The sequence below is a fragment of the Grampus griseus genome (assembly GCF_964374135.1).
Source record: "Grampus griseus genome assembly, chromosome: 18".
In the NCBI taxonomy this organism is placed as follows: Eukaryota; Metazoa; Chordata; class Mammalia; order Artiodactyla; family Delphinidae; genus Grampus; species Grampus griseus.
Window position 1 is genome coordinate 63,819,076 of NC_139012.1, and position 17,660 is coordinate 63,836,735.

Here is a 17,660-nt window from a genome sequence, read left to right on the forward strand (position 1 = left end):
GATGCCAAGTCATCCAGGCACTGCCTTTGTGCTTGCCTACAGGATGGAAGAGTTGAGAAAAAGAGGATACTCTTCCACGTGGGGCCTTTATCTGAAATAAACACCTTTGAGTCCAGTGGCTTTACATGCAAATTTCTCATCCTCAAGTGACTTTGGACTGGGCCTCTCTCACACCAATCCTGTCTGACACCAAAGTCAGACAACTTAGCAGAAACTGCTGCAGGCTGTCTGTGTAGCACAGTCACTGAAAACACTTTTTGCTTTACCTTCTTTCCTTTGCATTAATTTCCAACTAATGCACTCTCTTCCTCGAAGGGGTATATTTCTGTAGTAGGAGTTATATTTGTATCATTCTACTCTCTGTGAAAGTGTTCTTTTTTATGAGAATAATTCACATCACAAGAATTCTGATATCCTAGGTACAATGAGCTTATGGCTCGATATTTTAATGTGCATTTATATTCCCAATATTTCATGTACCACCCATAGGAGACCAGGACTGGAGTCATGGGCCTCTTTCTATCCTCATGTTTTCTTAAATGAGCCACTGAGCTCTCTAAACCTCATCATCTCTATATTTACAATATAATAACAGCTACCTTGTAAGATTGTTGTAATGATTAACTGAGAAAATATACTAAATCCTTTTTAACATAGTATATTCTTTGTTGTTACTATTATTAATGATAGACATGGCCCACCTATAAGCTAGCTAAGTACCAAGAAAACTGAGTAGGATGTACTTCTTACATTTATTTTCCAACATAATGGTTTGCTTCTGGTCTGACCAGAGCTTTACCCAAGGTCACACATGTAGTAAGTGACAGAGCAGGCCTAAAATCCAGGCTTTCCAACTCACAGTTTGGTTTCTCAGTATTTCCAATGCAGACACAACAGGATACAGTGAAGCGTCCGGTGCGAGTGGACAGGGGTGGGTAACAAGCCAGCTAAGTGACCATCACCCTCAGCCTGTCCCAGCGCCCGATGCCTGCTTCTCTGTAGGATGGACCGGCTCTTGCCTCACTTGCATCTATTCCCTCCACTGCAGGAACCATGAGGTCTGTCCTGCTCGCTCTCTTCCTCCTTCATGCCTACCCCCCTGGAGGAGCCAGCGACCTCCCTGAGGACCTGACGTTGCTGAGGACGGAGCTCGCGCTTCGCCTCTACCGGATCGTGGCCACGGACGGCAACCGAACCAACCTGGTCCTTTCCCCCGCCGGCGCGTTCATCCCTCTGGAGCTCCTGCAGTTCGGAGCCCAGGGGAACACCCGGAGGCAGCTGGTCCAGGCCCTGGGGTACACCGTCCACGGTAAGCGGGCCGCTGCTCCCCCTACTCTGCTGCCCACGCCCACTGCCCTGCTCACACTTACCCTCCTCCCGTTCAGGCTGCCCCCAGGGGGCAGGCAGAGAAGGTTGCCCACGGGCAAGTGCGCAGCAGAAGGCACTCAAACTCTGCATCGTTACTCCAGATGATGTTTAAGGTTCCCTCTACTCTAGGTTTGGTGGCAATTTCTCAGTTGCATTTCACAAGCCCTTTCATAGTGCTTACTAGGTGTCAGGATGTGCTTGAAGCACTTTACAAATATAATTTAATTCATTGTCCCAACAACCCTATTGAGGTAGGTAATTATCTCATCAAACCTATTTTAGAGATGAGCCTAGTTAGGCACAGAGAGTACAAGCAACTTGCCCAAGGTCACACAGCTAGGAAGCAGCAGAGTTGGGACTCAAACCCAGGCTGTCTGGCTTCAGAGCTCGCGCTGTTGACCAACCTGCTTTCATAAATCTGTGACTTCAAGGCAGGGCCATACCTACTAACATAATTCTATGATTATGGGCTTCAGAACAGCTCTGTCAGTGGCGGCAAGAGCCTCATGAATGCCAGGTCAGCCACACCTGGCCCACACTCAGGGCCTGGCAAAGCCTGGCCTTGGTCCCAACCTCCCAACTCCATACAAACACAGACACTCGTGCACACAGCTTTTTCCTCTCTTAGAATAAGATGCCAGTAAAAAAGGATGGGAGCTACAATTGTATAAATTAATACTTTTTAGAAAGCGCAGGAACTAATACCAAGACAGTCATGGCAAGAGCTTCCTTTGAGTTGGAATCTTGAGTTGGCAAGTAGAGGTGAGCCCTTCAAACATCAGGCCACGAGGCACCAGCTGTGCGTCCTGTCCCCCTCCATCCGCACCCTGTCCTTTGCCAAAACAATTCTTGTGGGCCCGCTGGCCAACAGACAAATGTGTTTTCTCTCTGGGGATAAGTGAAGACAAACATAAATTATCAAGCTGCATTTTCTTCAGCAAGTATATCACGGAAATGCGCGTATCCATGGAGTCACTCTTGAATCGCCACGTTAGATTCAGTGCAACACAACCCATCAGGTGCTTTTGAGCTCCTGCCGCGTGGGCTGGTATTATGCCAGGAATTTAGCAGCCAGGTATGTAAGGAAACCGCTGAACACAAAAGTTCAGTCTCATAGGAACGATGCGCATAGAAACACATTCTAACACAAGGCGGCGAGTGTACTCATTTGAAATAAGTCAGTACAGGGGAGGGAATGATGTATTCCACGGGCAGATCAGGAAGGCTCCCCAGAAAACATGACACCTGAGTTAGGTTATGAAGAATAAATAGGAATATGAAAGAATATGAAAGAGGGGCGGGCATTTCAGTCTTGAAACAGATTCTCCCAGAAGTCAGGGTTACGGGGAAAGTGAGAAATGCAAGTGCAGTTACCCTGCAGAGAAAGAGAACTGATGACAGTCAATTCTTTGTTTACAGGGACAACCATGGTACCTGGTTAACCAAATATGATGATTAACAGGGTTTCCATAGAGCCCATTCAAGAATTACCAAACTTCCAGAATTGCTTAACGGTCAGACTCTGTGGAACATAATCCCACCTTTTTTTTTCTTACTCATAAATGGCTTCATTATCTTATGGAGCCATGGTTAATTATTCCAAACAGGAATGTGCTGCTTACAGAGCTCTAGTTAATAGAATACCCCTGGATTTTTGTTTGCCACAAAATTGCTCAGAGAATCAGCTGCGTGCTGACTGAAAAACAACCTGCCACTGCCCACCACCCCTGCCCTGGCCCAGCCTTTCTCTTACAAGTGGGTGCAGACCAGGAACATGAACCCACAGTCCAGGGGCTTGAGGCATTGCTCCCGTCTGATCAACAGAGATCCATCCAAGTTCACAGTGGGACCCATGGGCCCTGTCTTCTCGCTGACATCCAGCCAACAGGTGACCACCAGCAGCTTTGCCAGGATCCCCACCTGCTGGTGCTAAAGCACAGCACGAGTTTCAGAACAGGCACCAGTGATATCCCCCCAAAATACCTTTGTTTTCGCCGCATGAAACACACGATTTCCCAATGGTCCAAGTTCAAGGAATTCCCATTGCTTTTCCAGGTAAATTAATAAAGAACGCTTTACAGCTTTCTATTCATCACAAGAATGATGCTGGGAACAGAGGCCTCAGAGATGGAGGTAGCCTGGCCCCTGGGAAAGAATCTTGTTTGATGATGCACATGGACTCACTTTTACAGTTGTTATGTCATTTGGTCCTTAGAGAAATCATATGCGATCGCTAGGCCTCCTGAAGTCCCCATTTTACAAATGAGACAAGTGGTTAATGATTTGGTAAGACTCAGCTCACCCAACAGGCAAGTGGATTCCAGTTCCAGATTTTCTGACTCCAGTCCTATGTTCTTTCCTCAACCCTTTAGCCCCACTGTCAACCACTGAGCAGTTGCAGAAACATAGCTAAGCACCTTACCTTCTTGATTTTTCACCAGACTCATCTTCATCACTCTCTCAGCTCAACCAAACCCTTTGCACATCATCCGAAACTTAACCCTCTTTAATCAGCATTACAAATTGCCAACTGAGAATTTTATATACATTAATCTTACAATCCAGAACCCCTCCCCCTGCCCCTGGATTCAGCGTCACATTCAAGATGTTCAGTTCAGCTAATGTATTGAGAAGGAAGGCTCTTTCCAAGCTGGTGTCTCAAATGAGTTAAAAGCCTGGTCTGCAGCGGGACTCAGGAAAATACCATTTCTTCTAGCACTTTCCTGCCACTCTGCGCCATCCCAGGGACCCTCCCTTCAGACCCTCCACCCTCCCCACTGCATTCCTGATCTACCGCAGCCCCCTGGTTTCCCTCCTTCTCCCTCACCATTCTGTTAGAGCCACGCAGCCCCTCCAGCAGGAAGGACAGCTTTGTAGGAGGGGAGGCAGAGGAGACAGGAATTGAGACAGCAGTTTCAAGGGCTGGGGCCGAAGGGGGAGCCGTTTGTCACCACTCACGTCAGTCCCTTTTGTCCCATTACAGACAAGACCTAGGAAACGCAGCAAAACTGGAGGTTTCGTGAGGCTCTCCCGAGCAGAGGAGCAGACTGTTCCCAGCCCACCTGTCCTTCACCAGAGGGTGGGAGTTGGGGGGTGACGCCGGGTTACACTGAGCAAGTTTATTAATTTGCCTGAGCCCCGGCTCCCTCATCTATACATGGGATCATAATTGCACTTAATTCACAGGGTTGTAGAAAGGGTTAACCATGATCATGCATGTAGAGCATTTAACAGAGTGTGAACACTGTCAACCTTCAGTATCTTTTATTCTGACGCTGTCTGTTCATTCCGGCAGCATCTAGAAAAGCACTTCCAATGTGCTAATGGTAGGGACAAAGCAGGCTCAGGTGGAGACAAGATTTCTCAAGCCTCTTGACTCTGCTAATTGGAAGTGCCTGGCTAGAAGGACAGCTGGTCCTCTGGGCCAGAGAGGGTGAGAGGACAGAGAACTCTGTGACCATCCCCTGAGGTCACGTGACACTGAGAACCACAGAAATGTCTCCGTTCTTCCCTGCAGACAGTCTACGTTCTACAGGGACATGATTGCATAAGTACTTATGACCTTCCTCAGTAGAGGAAAACCTGATGGGAATTTTTTTTCATTCATGGCTTTTCTCATTAAAAGAAAAAGCAAGCACTTGAGGAGCAGCACAGTTGTCGACTCCAAGAAGCAGCTTTCGTAGTGAAAGTTCTGTGGAGCAGAATCTGCCCACAACCCCGTTCTGCAGCCTGGTGGCTGGGGACCCTGGGCGGCGTATATTCTGTGTCCCCAGAAGGACTCTGGCCGGCACGTCAGGGGTAGGGGGTCTGCTGCTGCCTCTTGGCCTGGCCTCTGTGACATGAAGGATGGGACACAGTGTGGACAGACCCCCAAGCCAAGACAGAGAGTCACTCTATCTGGCGCCCTGGGAGAGCCAGTAGGGGCAGGGTGGGGCAGGAATAGGGCGCAAAGCCTGGGTGTCACGGGGGAGACTTGTGGGCAGCCACTGGGCCATGCCTAAGACGAAGGGGAGGCCAGGAGGACAAGGGAAGGGCCGTGTTCCAGAGGCAGCCTGCCTGGGAAGGGGTCCTGACTGCTGGAAAAGCCCAGCCTGCACGTCTCAGGAAGGTACTCAACTGTGTCCTGACTCAGCAGCAGGCGAGAGGCCTAGCTCCAGCTCCAGATGCCCAGGGCTGGGGGGAAGAGACCCGCAGTTGTGAACAATAGCATGAAAAAGAAATCTACTATTGACTATGGAGAGAAGGAGGCAATCTCCTGTGTAAGTAGTGAATAACCAGAAGCCCAGCTGCCCTCAGGAAGGTGGAAACCATCGACTCTCTCAAATGCCTATTATTTCCTCAACATTCTTGCAGGTTCTCGCTGACATGAATAATAACGGGCTGTCTGCTGGGGCTCAGGGGGATGAGGGAATGTAGCATTGGGCTACATTTCTGACTCAAGGTGTTTAGGAAGCATAGTCTCTGAGAGGTTGGTAGTGTTTTTCTATCTGACTTAATCCCAGGCTGATTTCTTTCAAATCTAGCATGGTTTCTTCCCCCTCAACTATTTTTTTTTTTTTTTTTTTGCGGTACGCTGGCCTCTCACTGTTGTGGCCTCTCCCGCTGCGGAGCACAGGCTCTGGACGTGCAGGCTCAGCGGCCATGCATGGCTCACCAGCCCAGCCGCTCCGCGGCATGTGGGATCCTCCCAGACCGGGGCACGAACCCATGTCCCCTGCATCGGCAGGCGGACTCTCAACCACTGAGCCACCAGAGAAGCCCTCTTCCCCCTCAACTTTTAATCTGTGGATCCAGGCTAATTCCTGAGCAACTTAGCTATGACTTTACCAATTTGACTGTCTATGGTGGATGAACTGTGGGAAATAAGAGTGGAGCCTCTGGGGTCCCATTCCCATGCAACGTGCAAGCAGAGCTGGGGCTAACTCCTCTCTTACACTCACCATTTTGATTGATCCCAACATCTTTTTTGCAGACCCAAGGGTCAGAGAGTGGCTTCGAGCTGTTTATGCTGCGCTACCCAGCGCCGGCCCTGGCGCCAAGCTGGAGCTGACCTGCACCCTCTACGTGCACACGGGGATGCCACTTGCCCCCTGCTTCGTGGAGCAGGTCTCCCGGTGGGCCAACAGCAGCCTGGAGGCAGCCAACCTCAGGGAGCCCAATGGTACCACCATCCTGGCCAACGGATGGGCCCCCAGGCAGACCACAGGTAAAGGAAAACCGTCCACCTTGATGAGGCTAAAGGCGGAGGGCTGAAGAGACAGGTCTCCCCTGTTACTCATCAGAAGCCAGGCGACAGGTACTCAGGCCACCCTCAATTGCAGCAGAAGCTTCTCCTGTTGGAAGATCCTACCCTTGAGTGAAGCAAGGCTCACTTTTGGTCCCATTCTGCCCCTCCCCCCCCCAGAGACACAGGCACAAACGCAGACACACCCAGAAGGGCGCTCTTCAGAGCCTCCCACCCCCAGCCGAGCCCTGCAGGCTTTGTTCCATGCAATGCCCCCCAGGTGTGTTCCCACTGAGCTCTGTTCTCATCGACAGCTAACTCCCTTCATAGCAAGATGCAGTAGGAGCCCCAAAAGTGGTATCTTGGGAATTTAGCTTAAGGAAATACTTGTATGTAATAAGACGTTTAGCCCAGTATTATCAAAGAAAAAGACTGATAAATAACCTACCTGCCCAGCAATTAGGGATGATTCAATAGCACCTACATATCATGCAGCTGTAATTACCATCAAAGATGATGAACATCATTAACATCTACTGAGTGCTCAGTTTATTTAGCTAGCACCCTTCTAAGTGCTCCGTGCCTATTAGCTCAGTTCCCCCTCACAGTAATCCTAAGATCTAAGTGCTATTATTGTCCCCATTTTACAAACGGAGAAACTGAGGCACAGAGAATTGTGCCTGCTGCCCTGCACCCGCAGAGCCAGGATTCTAACCAAGCAGTCTGGCTCCAGCATCCTTGATGATTACAAATGTTACACAGAAATAGGGAGAACGTTGAAGACCCAGTGTTTAAAAGACAGAACAGGGAATACGTACTTTACGAATTGAGAACAATATGTTTGCCGGCAGGAGTGCAGAGTTCAAATGCAGACGTTAAGATCTTTATTGATGAGGAGGTTTCCTCTCTTTCAGTTTTCTCCAACGTTTCACAATGTCTTTCAATTTACTTAAAAACGTTTAACTCCCTATTGCAGCTGTTGTGCTTCCGGGAGACGCAAGGCCACGGTTTGCTGCTATCAACCCCGCGGGCAGGGGTCGGTGCGGCGCCGGGGAATGGATGGTCCTCCGAGAAAGACGGGTAGTTGGTGCCCCGAGACCGGGGCCAGGCTGCTTGGGTTCAAATCCAAGGTCTCCGTCTTGGGTAACTGGGCGGATGGTGACTTTGTAGCTCACAAGTATGAGACCTTGGACAGCCTATCTGAGTCGTGGTGCCCCATCTTTAAAACTGGGGATAACAGGGCTTCCCTGGTGGCGCAGTGGTTGAGAGTCCGCCTGCCGATGCAGGGGACACGGGTTCGTACCCCGGTCCAGGAAGATCCCACATGCCGCGGAGCGGCTGGGCCCGTGAGCCATGGCCGCTGAGCCTGCACGTCCGGAGCCTGTGCTCCGCAACGGGAGAGGCCACAACAGTGAGAGGCCTGCGCGCGTACCGAAAAACAAAACAAAACAAAACAAAACAAAACCCCTGGGGATAACAATAGAGCTGGCAGGGGGAGTTGGGGAGCGTTTGCTAAGCACTGAAAACAGAGCCTAGCGCAAAGTGTGTGTTTAGTAAACGAATAACGAGCTGGAGCAACGTGACGAGTGGCCAGCCCGCTCCGGAATTTCAAGCCCATGCCCTGGACGTTGTTGTGTAAACAAAGGCTCTGCCAGGCATGAGGCCCAGCAGCATTTGGGGCCATGGGGGTGGGGGGTAGAGGTGACACTGTGCAGCGTCTCCCATCACAGCGCCCAGTCCCTCCCAGGGGGCTGTCTGAGCTGCGCAGGCCTCGCGCTTCCTGGGAAACGGTCCCAGCCGGAACACAGCTGGAACAAGCCAGGGCATCCCAAGCTGTTCGGAAAAAAATTAAAGCATGGTCTCCAACCACAGCTCGTTACAAACACTACAGTTCCACAACTAAGTACTAAAAAGCAAGCTACAAACCCAACTTCGGGGATGCCTCAGCACTCGGGAGGGTGTGCACGCAGGCGTCAGCATCGCAGCGGTGCTCCGCTCTCTGCTTGCAGGTGAGCGTCCCGGGGGCTCCACCTGGGAGCAAGGCGGCGGCGGCGTGGAGTCCGCACAGCTGGTGCTGGTGAGCACCGTGTCCTTCCAGAGTGCCTGGCGGCACCGATTCTCCTTCTCGGGCACTCAGCTCCTGCCTTTCACCTGTGCCCAGGACGTCGTCCTCCAGGTCCCCATGATGTACCAAACGGCCGAGGTCAACTACGGTGAGCCGCGAGAGCCCGGGAGGGAGCCGTGAGGGCAGGAGGGGAGACCAGGGCTTCGCTCTGAAAGGATAGGGCTGAGCATCACTGCGATACCCTCAGCTGTGCGGGGCCCACGGAGGAAGGACAGACCAGGGAGCCGGAGACTGTCAGGATAGTGAGGGGGCACACGGGGAAGAGAAACCAGATTTCATGCCTGGCCTTTCCTTCCGCGCTGAGTAAAGGGGGGACTTAGTGTGAAACCAAGAATGTCTGGGCAAATCCCTTCCCCTGGCAGTCACTCCCGTAAAATGAACACCGGCCTCAGTGTTCAGTGCTGAGAAAGGATGGAAGGTTGAGAGTCCAGTCTAGAAGGTTCTGGAGAGCATGTCCACCCGAAAGTGCCACTGGCCTGAAATACCAGGGTTCTCTGCCTGCCTACCCTGCCCACTGTCACTCATCCCCCTCGCGGTGGAGGTACGCCAGGCTGCCCCCCATCCCAGCAGACTAGTGAGTGCTGTGGATGCTCCGGTGGGGCCCCAACGAGGCCAGGGAGGGATGGACCCCGCTGCCCATCGCCCACCGCCCTGCCCCCTACACACCTCCTCTCCCCTGCACCCTGCCAAACCCTGGTCTGCAGGCTCAGCTCCCTCCGGCTTGTGGGACTAATTATGTTGTTATTCACTAATTAAGCCAGTGAGACTTGAATCAGTGTTTTAGGAACTTTGGTATTTAGAAAACTTGCTGTCCCCTGACATTAAGGCCCAGGCCTCCCCGTCCTCCCAGGGAAGGGATCAGGCCTGGAGCTCCACCCAAGACCGGGGCTGCCACAGACTGCCAGGTCCCCCCAGCCCAGCTGGATGCTGCATGTTACTTGCCCATCTTGCCCTGTCACTGAGTCTGGCCACTGTCTCTGCATTCACCAGCAACCCTTGCCGGGTCTTCTGATCTCTGGCCATCTGGGTCTGCTGCCACCATCCCATCACACGCTTCTGAAATCAGGCTCTGCCCAACGGCCTGGACTTGTCCTCAGCCAGCCATTGCCATTGCCCACAAGCTCCCAGCTGTCCATCCTGAGACCTACAGGTTACAAATTACATCAAGTCAGATCCAGCCTGGACTCCTGTTTCGTTAGGCCTGGGCAGTGCTTTCGAAATTGAGAAATTTCCCGTGACATCTGGGTTTAGAGCTTTTGTCGAAAGATAGGAAAATCTGGCACAAAGAGCCTGGGTCCTGACATGGCAACAACAAGCCAGGATTGGACTGGCTGCCCCTTTAAGACAGGCTCTCCCGTGTGCCATCCTCCCCACCCTGCCCAGCCGCTGCTGGCCCTGGGGCTCAAGCCCCATGAGAATATCTTAGAGATGTTCTAGGTCTTAGAAGTAGAAAAGATGGCCACAGCTACCCACAGTCTTCGGCCTCAAACTGCTCCCTGAGGCAGAGGTGGACACTGTGTTTGTTAATAAAATGCATTGTTTCCACTTCTGTGAGCTGGCCCTTCCCAGGGTCTGGCACTGTTAGGTTCCCTGGGCTCCTGGGACAGAACTAACCCCCCATCCGCTGAATCCCCAGGCCAGTTCCAGGACCCCGCGGGCCATCAGGTAGGGGTGCTCGAGCTGCCATACCTGGGAAATGTGGCCAGTCTCCTCCTGTTGCTGCCGAGAGACAGAGACACGCCACTGAGCCACATTGAGCCTCACCTCACAGCCAGCATCCTCCACATCTGGACCTCCAGCCTGAAGAGAGCCAGGATGGACGTGCTCCTGCCCAGGTGAGCAGCTGCGTTGTCATGACGGGGGGCTCTGCAGCCTGCTTCAGTCAGCCGGACCTGGAACCCAGGCGGCCTGACTCGAGGGTCTGTACAGTCACCTTGGAGGCATGTGCCCTAAATCTTATCACATCCTAAGAGTATACAAACATCATTTTCAAAACCAAAGAGGCAAGATCGCTTATGCAGTTGAGCAAATACAGATATAATTCTGATCTGAAGGCAAATTAAAGCATACGAATTCAAGACTTTAAGTCCTTGTGCTGAAAGGTTTATTCTTTCTAAATAAAGGTGAGCCTTTCTTTAAGAAAACCCAATGGGTACCAATACAAAACCCCAAGAGGTCAAAAAGTTAAATGATGGTGCTGGATTTTGCTTCTGCCAAACAAAACCTATTTGCAAACCTCATTACTTTACAAAGGATTCCTCAACGAACATCTTTAAGTGATAAGCTTCTCCGGTACATTTGAAATCAGAGTAAATGCGTAATTAATTTGTACACCAGCATCAAGCAAGAAAAGTATCCGAGGGCTCATTTGAAGCATGTGGATTCTTCGTGTGCCTTCCCACTGGCCGCCTTGGGCTCCTCCACTGACCAGGCTGTCAGCAGCGCTGAGCCAGAGGCCTTGGCAGTGGTCCCTCGAGGAGTTAAAAATAAGTCCAGGCACTGGAACAAAAACACACAGAGACCCAGTGAGTGAAGGGCCAAGGTCTAAAGTGGGATCCGGCATAGCGAGGGCAGAAGGTGAACTAAACTCTAAGACAAAGCTTATCTCTCCAAGCGAAATATTTAGACCCCAAATCAAAGTCCAAAGGCTGGCTATTTCAACAGATCTCTCTGGCATGGAGCAGAAGCAGCCCTGATCTTTCTGTTATGTTTGAGAGAAGCTCAGCAAAGGAGGAAGAGCGTTCAAGGCTAAAAGTGGAGAGAAAATGCAGCCAGGTGCAGGAATTTGCTACAGTCTTTTTGAGCGTATGAGGCAGATGGCTGGCCTTGTCCTGGAGCAGCTGGTATAAGGAAGAGGCCCCAGGGAGGTGCCTAGCTCCACTGCGAACTCTTCACTGGTGCTGAATCTGCCTTTAGAACTTGCAAACCCTTGAGGAATGATCCTAAAAAACTTTGGAGGACAGAGAAGGGACAGGAAGGCAGAGGTCATAGTAACCCAAGTATTGCTTCACACTTGACCTCATCCAGATTAAAAAAAATAATAATAATCTCCCTAAGACTGCCTGCTGTCTGAGAAGGATAGAAGATTTTAGGGAAATAAAACTCCCCTTCCCTTTTAGGGCTATTTCACAAGCAAAACTAACCAAGTTTTAAAAAACTAGCTTTAAGCCCTTTAGGGAATAAAGAAAGAAGTAAAAACTATTTTAGGTCTAGATTTGGGTACGAAACTTTGGACCACGGTAGACGCAAGTCAGCTTTTGGGCAAGAATTTTCCTCTAGTTCCACAAATCATTGATTCATCACTTAGTATGACCTGCTCTAAAGTCAGCCTGCATATTTTACTTAGCAAGAGCAAAAACTAGGGCACTCTGTGGGTAGCCAGGCAAAAATTGTATGGCAATGACGTGAGCCTTCCGGTTAAACACCACCAAGCAGTGCTTCAGTAGACTCTGGATGAATTATGATATCTACCTTCCAAAGTAAACTTTTATTTATAAAGAAATAAAATGGAATATATAAGGACTGTCAGTCTTCATTAGGAACATCATCATACCAAAAGAATAATCAAGAAAACCCACCAGAAAGACTGATTATGTCAAATATATATTTGCTTAATGAGTAAAACACTTGGTTTTTAGGTCAACAAAGTGGGAAGCCAAACAATGAGCATTTTTTTCTTATGTTAGACATGATATGTGCATTTTCTTAAACCCACCAGATCTCATATATCCCAAATGAGCTTGCCCTTCCTTCAAGGAGCTGCTGATCATCGTCATGGGCATTTTGTGCTTTTCTGAGGGTGTTTTCTTTCTTCCTTTTTAAATTGAGAGATCATTCACATACCATAAAACCCATTCTTTTAAACGGATTTACAATTAAAGTGTACAATGCAGAGGTTGTTAGTATATTTGCAAAGTTGCGCAACCATCACCACTATCTAATTCCAGAACATCGTCATCACCTCAAAAAGAGACTCCACACCCTTTAGCAGTCACTCGCATCCCCCTCGCCCCAGCCCTAGGCAATCTACTTTCTCTCTCTGTGGATTTGTCTTTTCTGGACATTTCATGTAAATGAAATTTTGCAATACATGGCCTTTCGTGTCTGGCTTTTTTCACTTGGCATAATGTCTTCAAGGTTCATTCTTGTAGCCTGTGTCAGTACTTCATTCTTTTTTTTTTTTTTATAAATTTATTTATTTATTTATTTTGGGCTGCGTTGGGTCTTCTTTTCTGTGCGAGAGCTTTCTCTAGTTGCGGCGAGGGGGGGTCCACTCTTCATTGCGGTGCGCGGGCCTCTCACTGTCGCGGCCTCTCTTGTTGCGGAGCACAGGCTCCAGACGCGCAGGCTCAGTAGCTGTGGTGCACGGGCTTAGTTGTTCCGCGGCATGTGGGATCTTCCCAGACCAGGGCTTGAACCCGTGTCCCCTGCATTGGCAGGCAGATTCACCACTGCGCCACCAGGGAAGCCCTTAAGAAATTTCTTTCTTTTTTTTTTTTTTTTTTGTGGTACGCGGGCGTCTCACCGTTGTGGCCTCTCCTGTTGCGGAGCACAGGCTCCAGATGCGCAGGCTCAGCGGCCATGGCTCACAGGCCCAGCCGCTCCGCGGCATGTGGGATCTTCCCGAACCGGGGCACGAACCCGTGTCCCCTGCATCGGCAGGCGGACTCCCAACCACTGCGCCACCAGGGAAGCCGCAGTACTTCATTCTATTTTATGGCCAAGTAATATTTCATTGTGTGGATATACTACATTTTATTTACTCATTCATCCACGTATAGACATTTAGGTGCCAAGACACTTTTTGGCTTGTTTCTGTTTTTTGGCTGCCACAAACATTTGTGCACGTTTTTGTGGCTATAGATTTTCAATTATTTTGGGTATATACCCTAGGAATGGAATTACCGGGTCATGTGTTAGCTCTACACTTTACAGTTTGAGGAACTACTAGACAGTTTTCTAAGTAGCTGCACCATTTTGCACTCCCACTAGCAATGTATGAGGGTTCCAGGTTCTCCATATTCTTGTCAACACTTGCTATTGTCCTTTTTTTCCTTAAGACCCTCTTCATGTTTAATGGGTACAGAGTTTCAGTTTGCGATGATGAGAAAGTTCTGGAGTGGATACTGGTGATGATTGGACAACAATGTGATTGTGCTTAACACCACTGAATGATACACTTAACATTGTTAAAATGGTAAATTTTATATAATGTACATTTTACCATAATTTTTTTAAAGGCTCCTCTTTATGGAGGCAAGGGAGATAGGGAAAGGGCAAAGACTGCCTTCCCAAATTGTGGATTAAAAAGTGGGGATGTTATAAAGCTTGCACTCAGGAACTGTGTCGTTATTCTTAGTTACATTAGTCAGGATGCGTTCACCTCCTCTGCCCTTCAGCAATGCCCTCCTCTGTGCTTTGGCCTCCTCCTCAGGCTGGGGGCAAGTCACTGCAGCCTGGGTGACCTCACAACTGTGTGTGACAACAGCTGTAGGGGGAATCCCCTGTCTTTTTGATTAGAGCCATTATGGCATGTGAAGTGGTCTCTCAGTCTGACTTTCATTTATATTTCCCTAAAGACTACTAATGTCAACAATGTTTTCATGTGCTTGTTGGCCATTTATATACCTTTTTTGGAGAAACATCTGTTTGAATTCTTTGTTCATTTTTAAATCGGTTATGTGTCTTTTTATTGTTGAGTTACAATAGTTCTTTCTATATTCTAGATACTAGCTCCTTATTGGATACATGATTTGTAAATATTTTCTCCCATTTTGTGGGTTGTTGTCTTTTCACTTTCATAATGGTGTCCTTTGAAGCACAAATGTTTTTATTTTGATAAAGTTTAATCTATTTTTGTTGTTGTTTCTTGTGGGTTTTTTTGGTGTCATACCTAAGAAACCATTGCTTAACCAAGGTCACATAGATCTGTGTCTATGTTTTCTCTAAGAGTTTTCTAGTTTTCACTCTTATACTTAGGTCTTTGATCCATTTCGAATTAATTTTGGGTATGGGATGAAGTAGAGGTCCAACATCATCCTTTGCATGTGGCTTTCCAGTTGTTTCAGAGCCATTTATCGAAAAGCATATTCTTTCTTCCCATTGAATTTTCTTGGCACCCTTGTCAAAATCAATTGGCCATAAGTGTATAGGTTTATTTCTAGACTTTCAATTTTATTCCATAGGCACAAATATCTATACTTTTGCCAGTACCACACACACTCTTGACTGATTACTATAGCTTTTTAATATGTTTAGAAATCAGCAAGTGTGAGTCCTTCAACTTTGTTTTTCTTTTTTAAGATTGTTTTGGCTATTCTGGGTCCCATGCATTTCCATATGAATTTTAGGATCAGCTTATCAGTTTCTGCCAAATAAACAGATAGAATTTGGTAAGGATTTTGTTGAATCTATAGATTAATTTGGGGAATAATTTCTTTATAAAAACATTAGGAGTTTTAACCCATGAACACAAGATGTGTTTCATTTTATTTAGATTTTCTTTAGTTTTTTCCAACAATGTTTTGTAGTTTTCAGTGTACAAGTCTTGCACTTCTTTCATTAAATTTATTTCTAAGTATTTTATTTCTTTTTGATGCTATTTTAAATGGGATTTCATTTTCAGATTGTTCATTGCTAGTATAAAGAAACACAGCCTGATTTTTGTATCTTGATCTTGTATCCTGCCACTTAGATGAACTCACCTATTAGTTCTAATAGTTTTTTCTGTGTGTGTGTGTGTGTGTGTGTGTGTGTGTGTGTGTGTGTGTATTCCTTAGGATTTTCTATATACAAGACCAAGTCACCTGTGAATAGATAGACCTTTACTTCTTTCTTCTGATTCTGGATGCATTTGCTTGCTTTTTCTTGCATAAGCGCCGTGCACATCCTTCAGTACAATGTTAAATAGAAGTGGTGAACATCCTTATCTTGTTCCTGATCTAGGGGGAAAGCATTCAGTCTTTCACCGTTAAGGATGATGCTAGCTGTGGGAGTTTTATAAATGCCCATTTTGAGGCTGAAGAAGTTCCCTTCTATCCCAAGTTTGTTGAGCGGTTTTTGATTTTATGAAAGAATTCTAGATTTTGTCAAATGCTTTTTCTGCATCTCTTGAAATGATCACGTGGCCCTTGTCCATTATTTCATTAATATGGTGTTTTACCTTGATTGATTTTCATATGTTGAACCCACCTTGCATTTCTGGGATAAATCCCACTTGCTCATGGGGGATTTATATGTTGCTGGATTCAATTTACTAGTATTCTGTTGAGGATTTTTACATCTATATTCAAAAAGGACACTGGTCTGTCGTTTTCTTGTGATATCCTTGTCTGGTTTTGGTAAAGGGTATTTTTTTTTAACTCAGGATATTTTTGTAGCATTTCTTCTGGACTGGCCTTCGTAGCCATACAAAAAACAAATCACTGTTGTCTTTCATAGCCATACCTCGCTTTTACTGTTGTCTTTAGTTACTAAACGTGATATTACCCAGTTTTATCACCTACCATAACCACCATACTTGGCTTCAAATGTGCCTTAGCTCTTTCTCAATATCACTGCAAAACAATAAAACCACAGTGGTAACAATGAAGTGCATGAGCTGCACTGGGCATTGTTCTGAAGACTTTACAAGGACTGTTTTATTTAATCTTCACAAAGCTAAGAACTAAGCACTAGTTTTAGGCTCGTTTCACAAGCAAGGAAACTGAGGCAAAGAGAGGCAAAGTAACTTGCCCTGGGTCCCTCAGGTAGTAAGAGGCTGAGCCAGCTGTCAGACCCCGGCACTGGATTCCCAAGTTCATGTTCTTAACCACTGTGTTTCAACATTGAGAGTTCTCAAAAGAATGCAGTTTAAGGAAGAAAGTTTCAGAAAAGGTGATCCAAAACTTTTTTGAGAAATATCATCATACTTAGAGAAAGCTTGTGCCTTTTTTTGAAACTATTGAACAGATTCAAAGCTCACATATACGAGAAAATCTGATTCCTTTGTTTAAAATATTGGTTACATTGTCTTGTATGGCAGTGAAGAACTTTGATATTGTGCAGTATTTTTATTCTCCTACAAGTTCCGCATGGTTTATAGAAACGACCATCTAAATTCCATTTTGAACTTTTTTATTCTCAAAGAAAAATAATGTCAGCCGTAGTTTTAAAGGCTCCTTCAGCGTTAAAGTTTTAAATGCCTTGCCCTTGAAGAAACATGAGGAAGTTGGCATGCTGATTCTTCCCGCTCTCGGGACTTGCTAGGAAAACCAAAGACCCACGCTGCACACAGCAAACATGAAAATATGTTGTATCAAAGATAAACACATTAAGTGAGACACTCTATCAATTGGCAGTTAGTCAACAACTTCTTTTCTGCACCTACTGTGTGTGAGAAGCCACCCGGGATGCGAGGTAGTGAAGTGTAGACGCCAAGAGCACAGGTTCTGTGCTCAGCCGCATCTGAGTTGAGCTCCACCACGTACTCAGGACGTCCTCTTGGGCAAGCTTCTTAAACTCTTTAAGCCTCAGTTTTCTCATCTGTAAAATGAGGATAATAATAACACAGTTACGTGAAGATAAAATGAGAGTATGCACATAAAGTACTTGCTGTAGTGCCTAGCACACAGTAAGCACTCATTAAACATTAATTATTATGAGGAACTAGGCTCTCTTCTCAAATAGTTTACAGTATCATAAATAACAGTAACAGGAAGCAGAATGTTCTATACATCAGAAGAGTAGAACAAACAAAGTGTTTAAAGGGGCCTTAAGAACTGACCGTTACAAAACAGCTGGGGAAGAGGAGGGGTAACAACTGATCTGAGCTTAGAGGAAAGGTCTCAGGGGAGACCTGGAAAAAACAGCAGAAGCAAAGGTCCAGAGTTGGGAGAGAGTGCTGTGTGGTCAGATTAGTCAGGGGGTCGGGGGTCTGGGAAGGAGCAATGACAGATGAAGCTG

General features: G+C 47.3%; 2 protein-coding genes across 2 annotated transcripts in view; one reads left to right on the forward strand and one right to left on the reverse strand.

The window, feature by feature from the left end:
• Positions 1 to 17,660, forward strand: part of SERPINE3 (serpin family E member 3) — a gene marked incomplete at its 5' end in the record, with an annotated part of 45,912 nt that overhangs the window by 14,381 nt on the left and 13,871 nt on the right. The window contains 4 exons of the mRNA XM_082675633.1: positions 1,049 to 1,309; positions 6,341 to 6,574; positions 8,602 to 8,805; positions 10,354 to 10,552. Of these exons, the coding sequence (XP_082531759.1) occupies positions 1,049 to 1,309; positions 6,341 to 6,574; positions 8,602 to 8,805; positions 10,354 to 10,552 (898 nt within the window). The remainder of the gene's footprint in view (positions 1 to 1,048; positions 1,310 to 6,340; positions 6,575 to 8,601; positions 8,806 to 10,353; positions 10,553 to 17,660) is intronic.
• The window catches only part of INTS6 (integrator complex subunit 6), a 108,686-nt gene continuing 102,105 nt past the window's right edge, over positions 11,080 to 17,660 (reverse strand). Inside the window, exons 19-20 of the transcript XR_014298061.1 lie at positions 17,086 to 17,240; positions 11,080 to 11,216 (exon numbers count right to left, since the gene is read on the reverse strand). The gene's annotated coding sequence lies outside the window, so the exon portion shown is untranslated. The remainder of the gene's footprint in view (positions 11,217 to 17,085; positions 17,241 to 17,660) is intronic.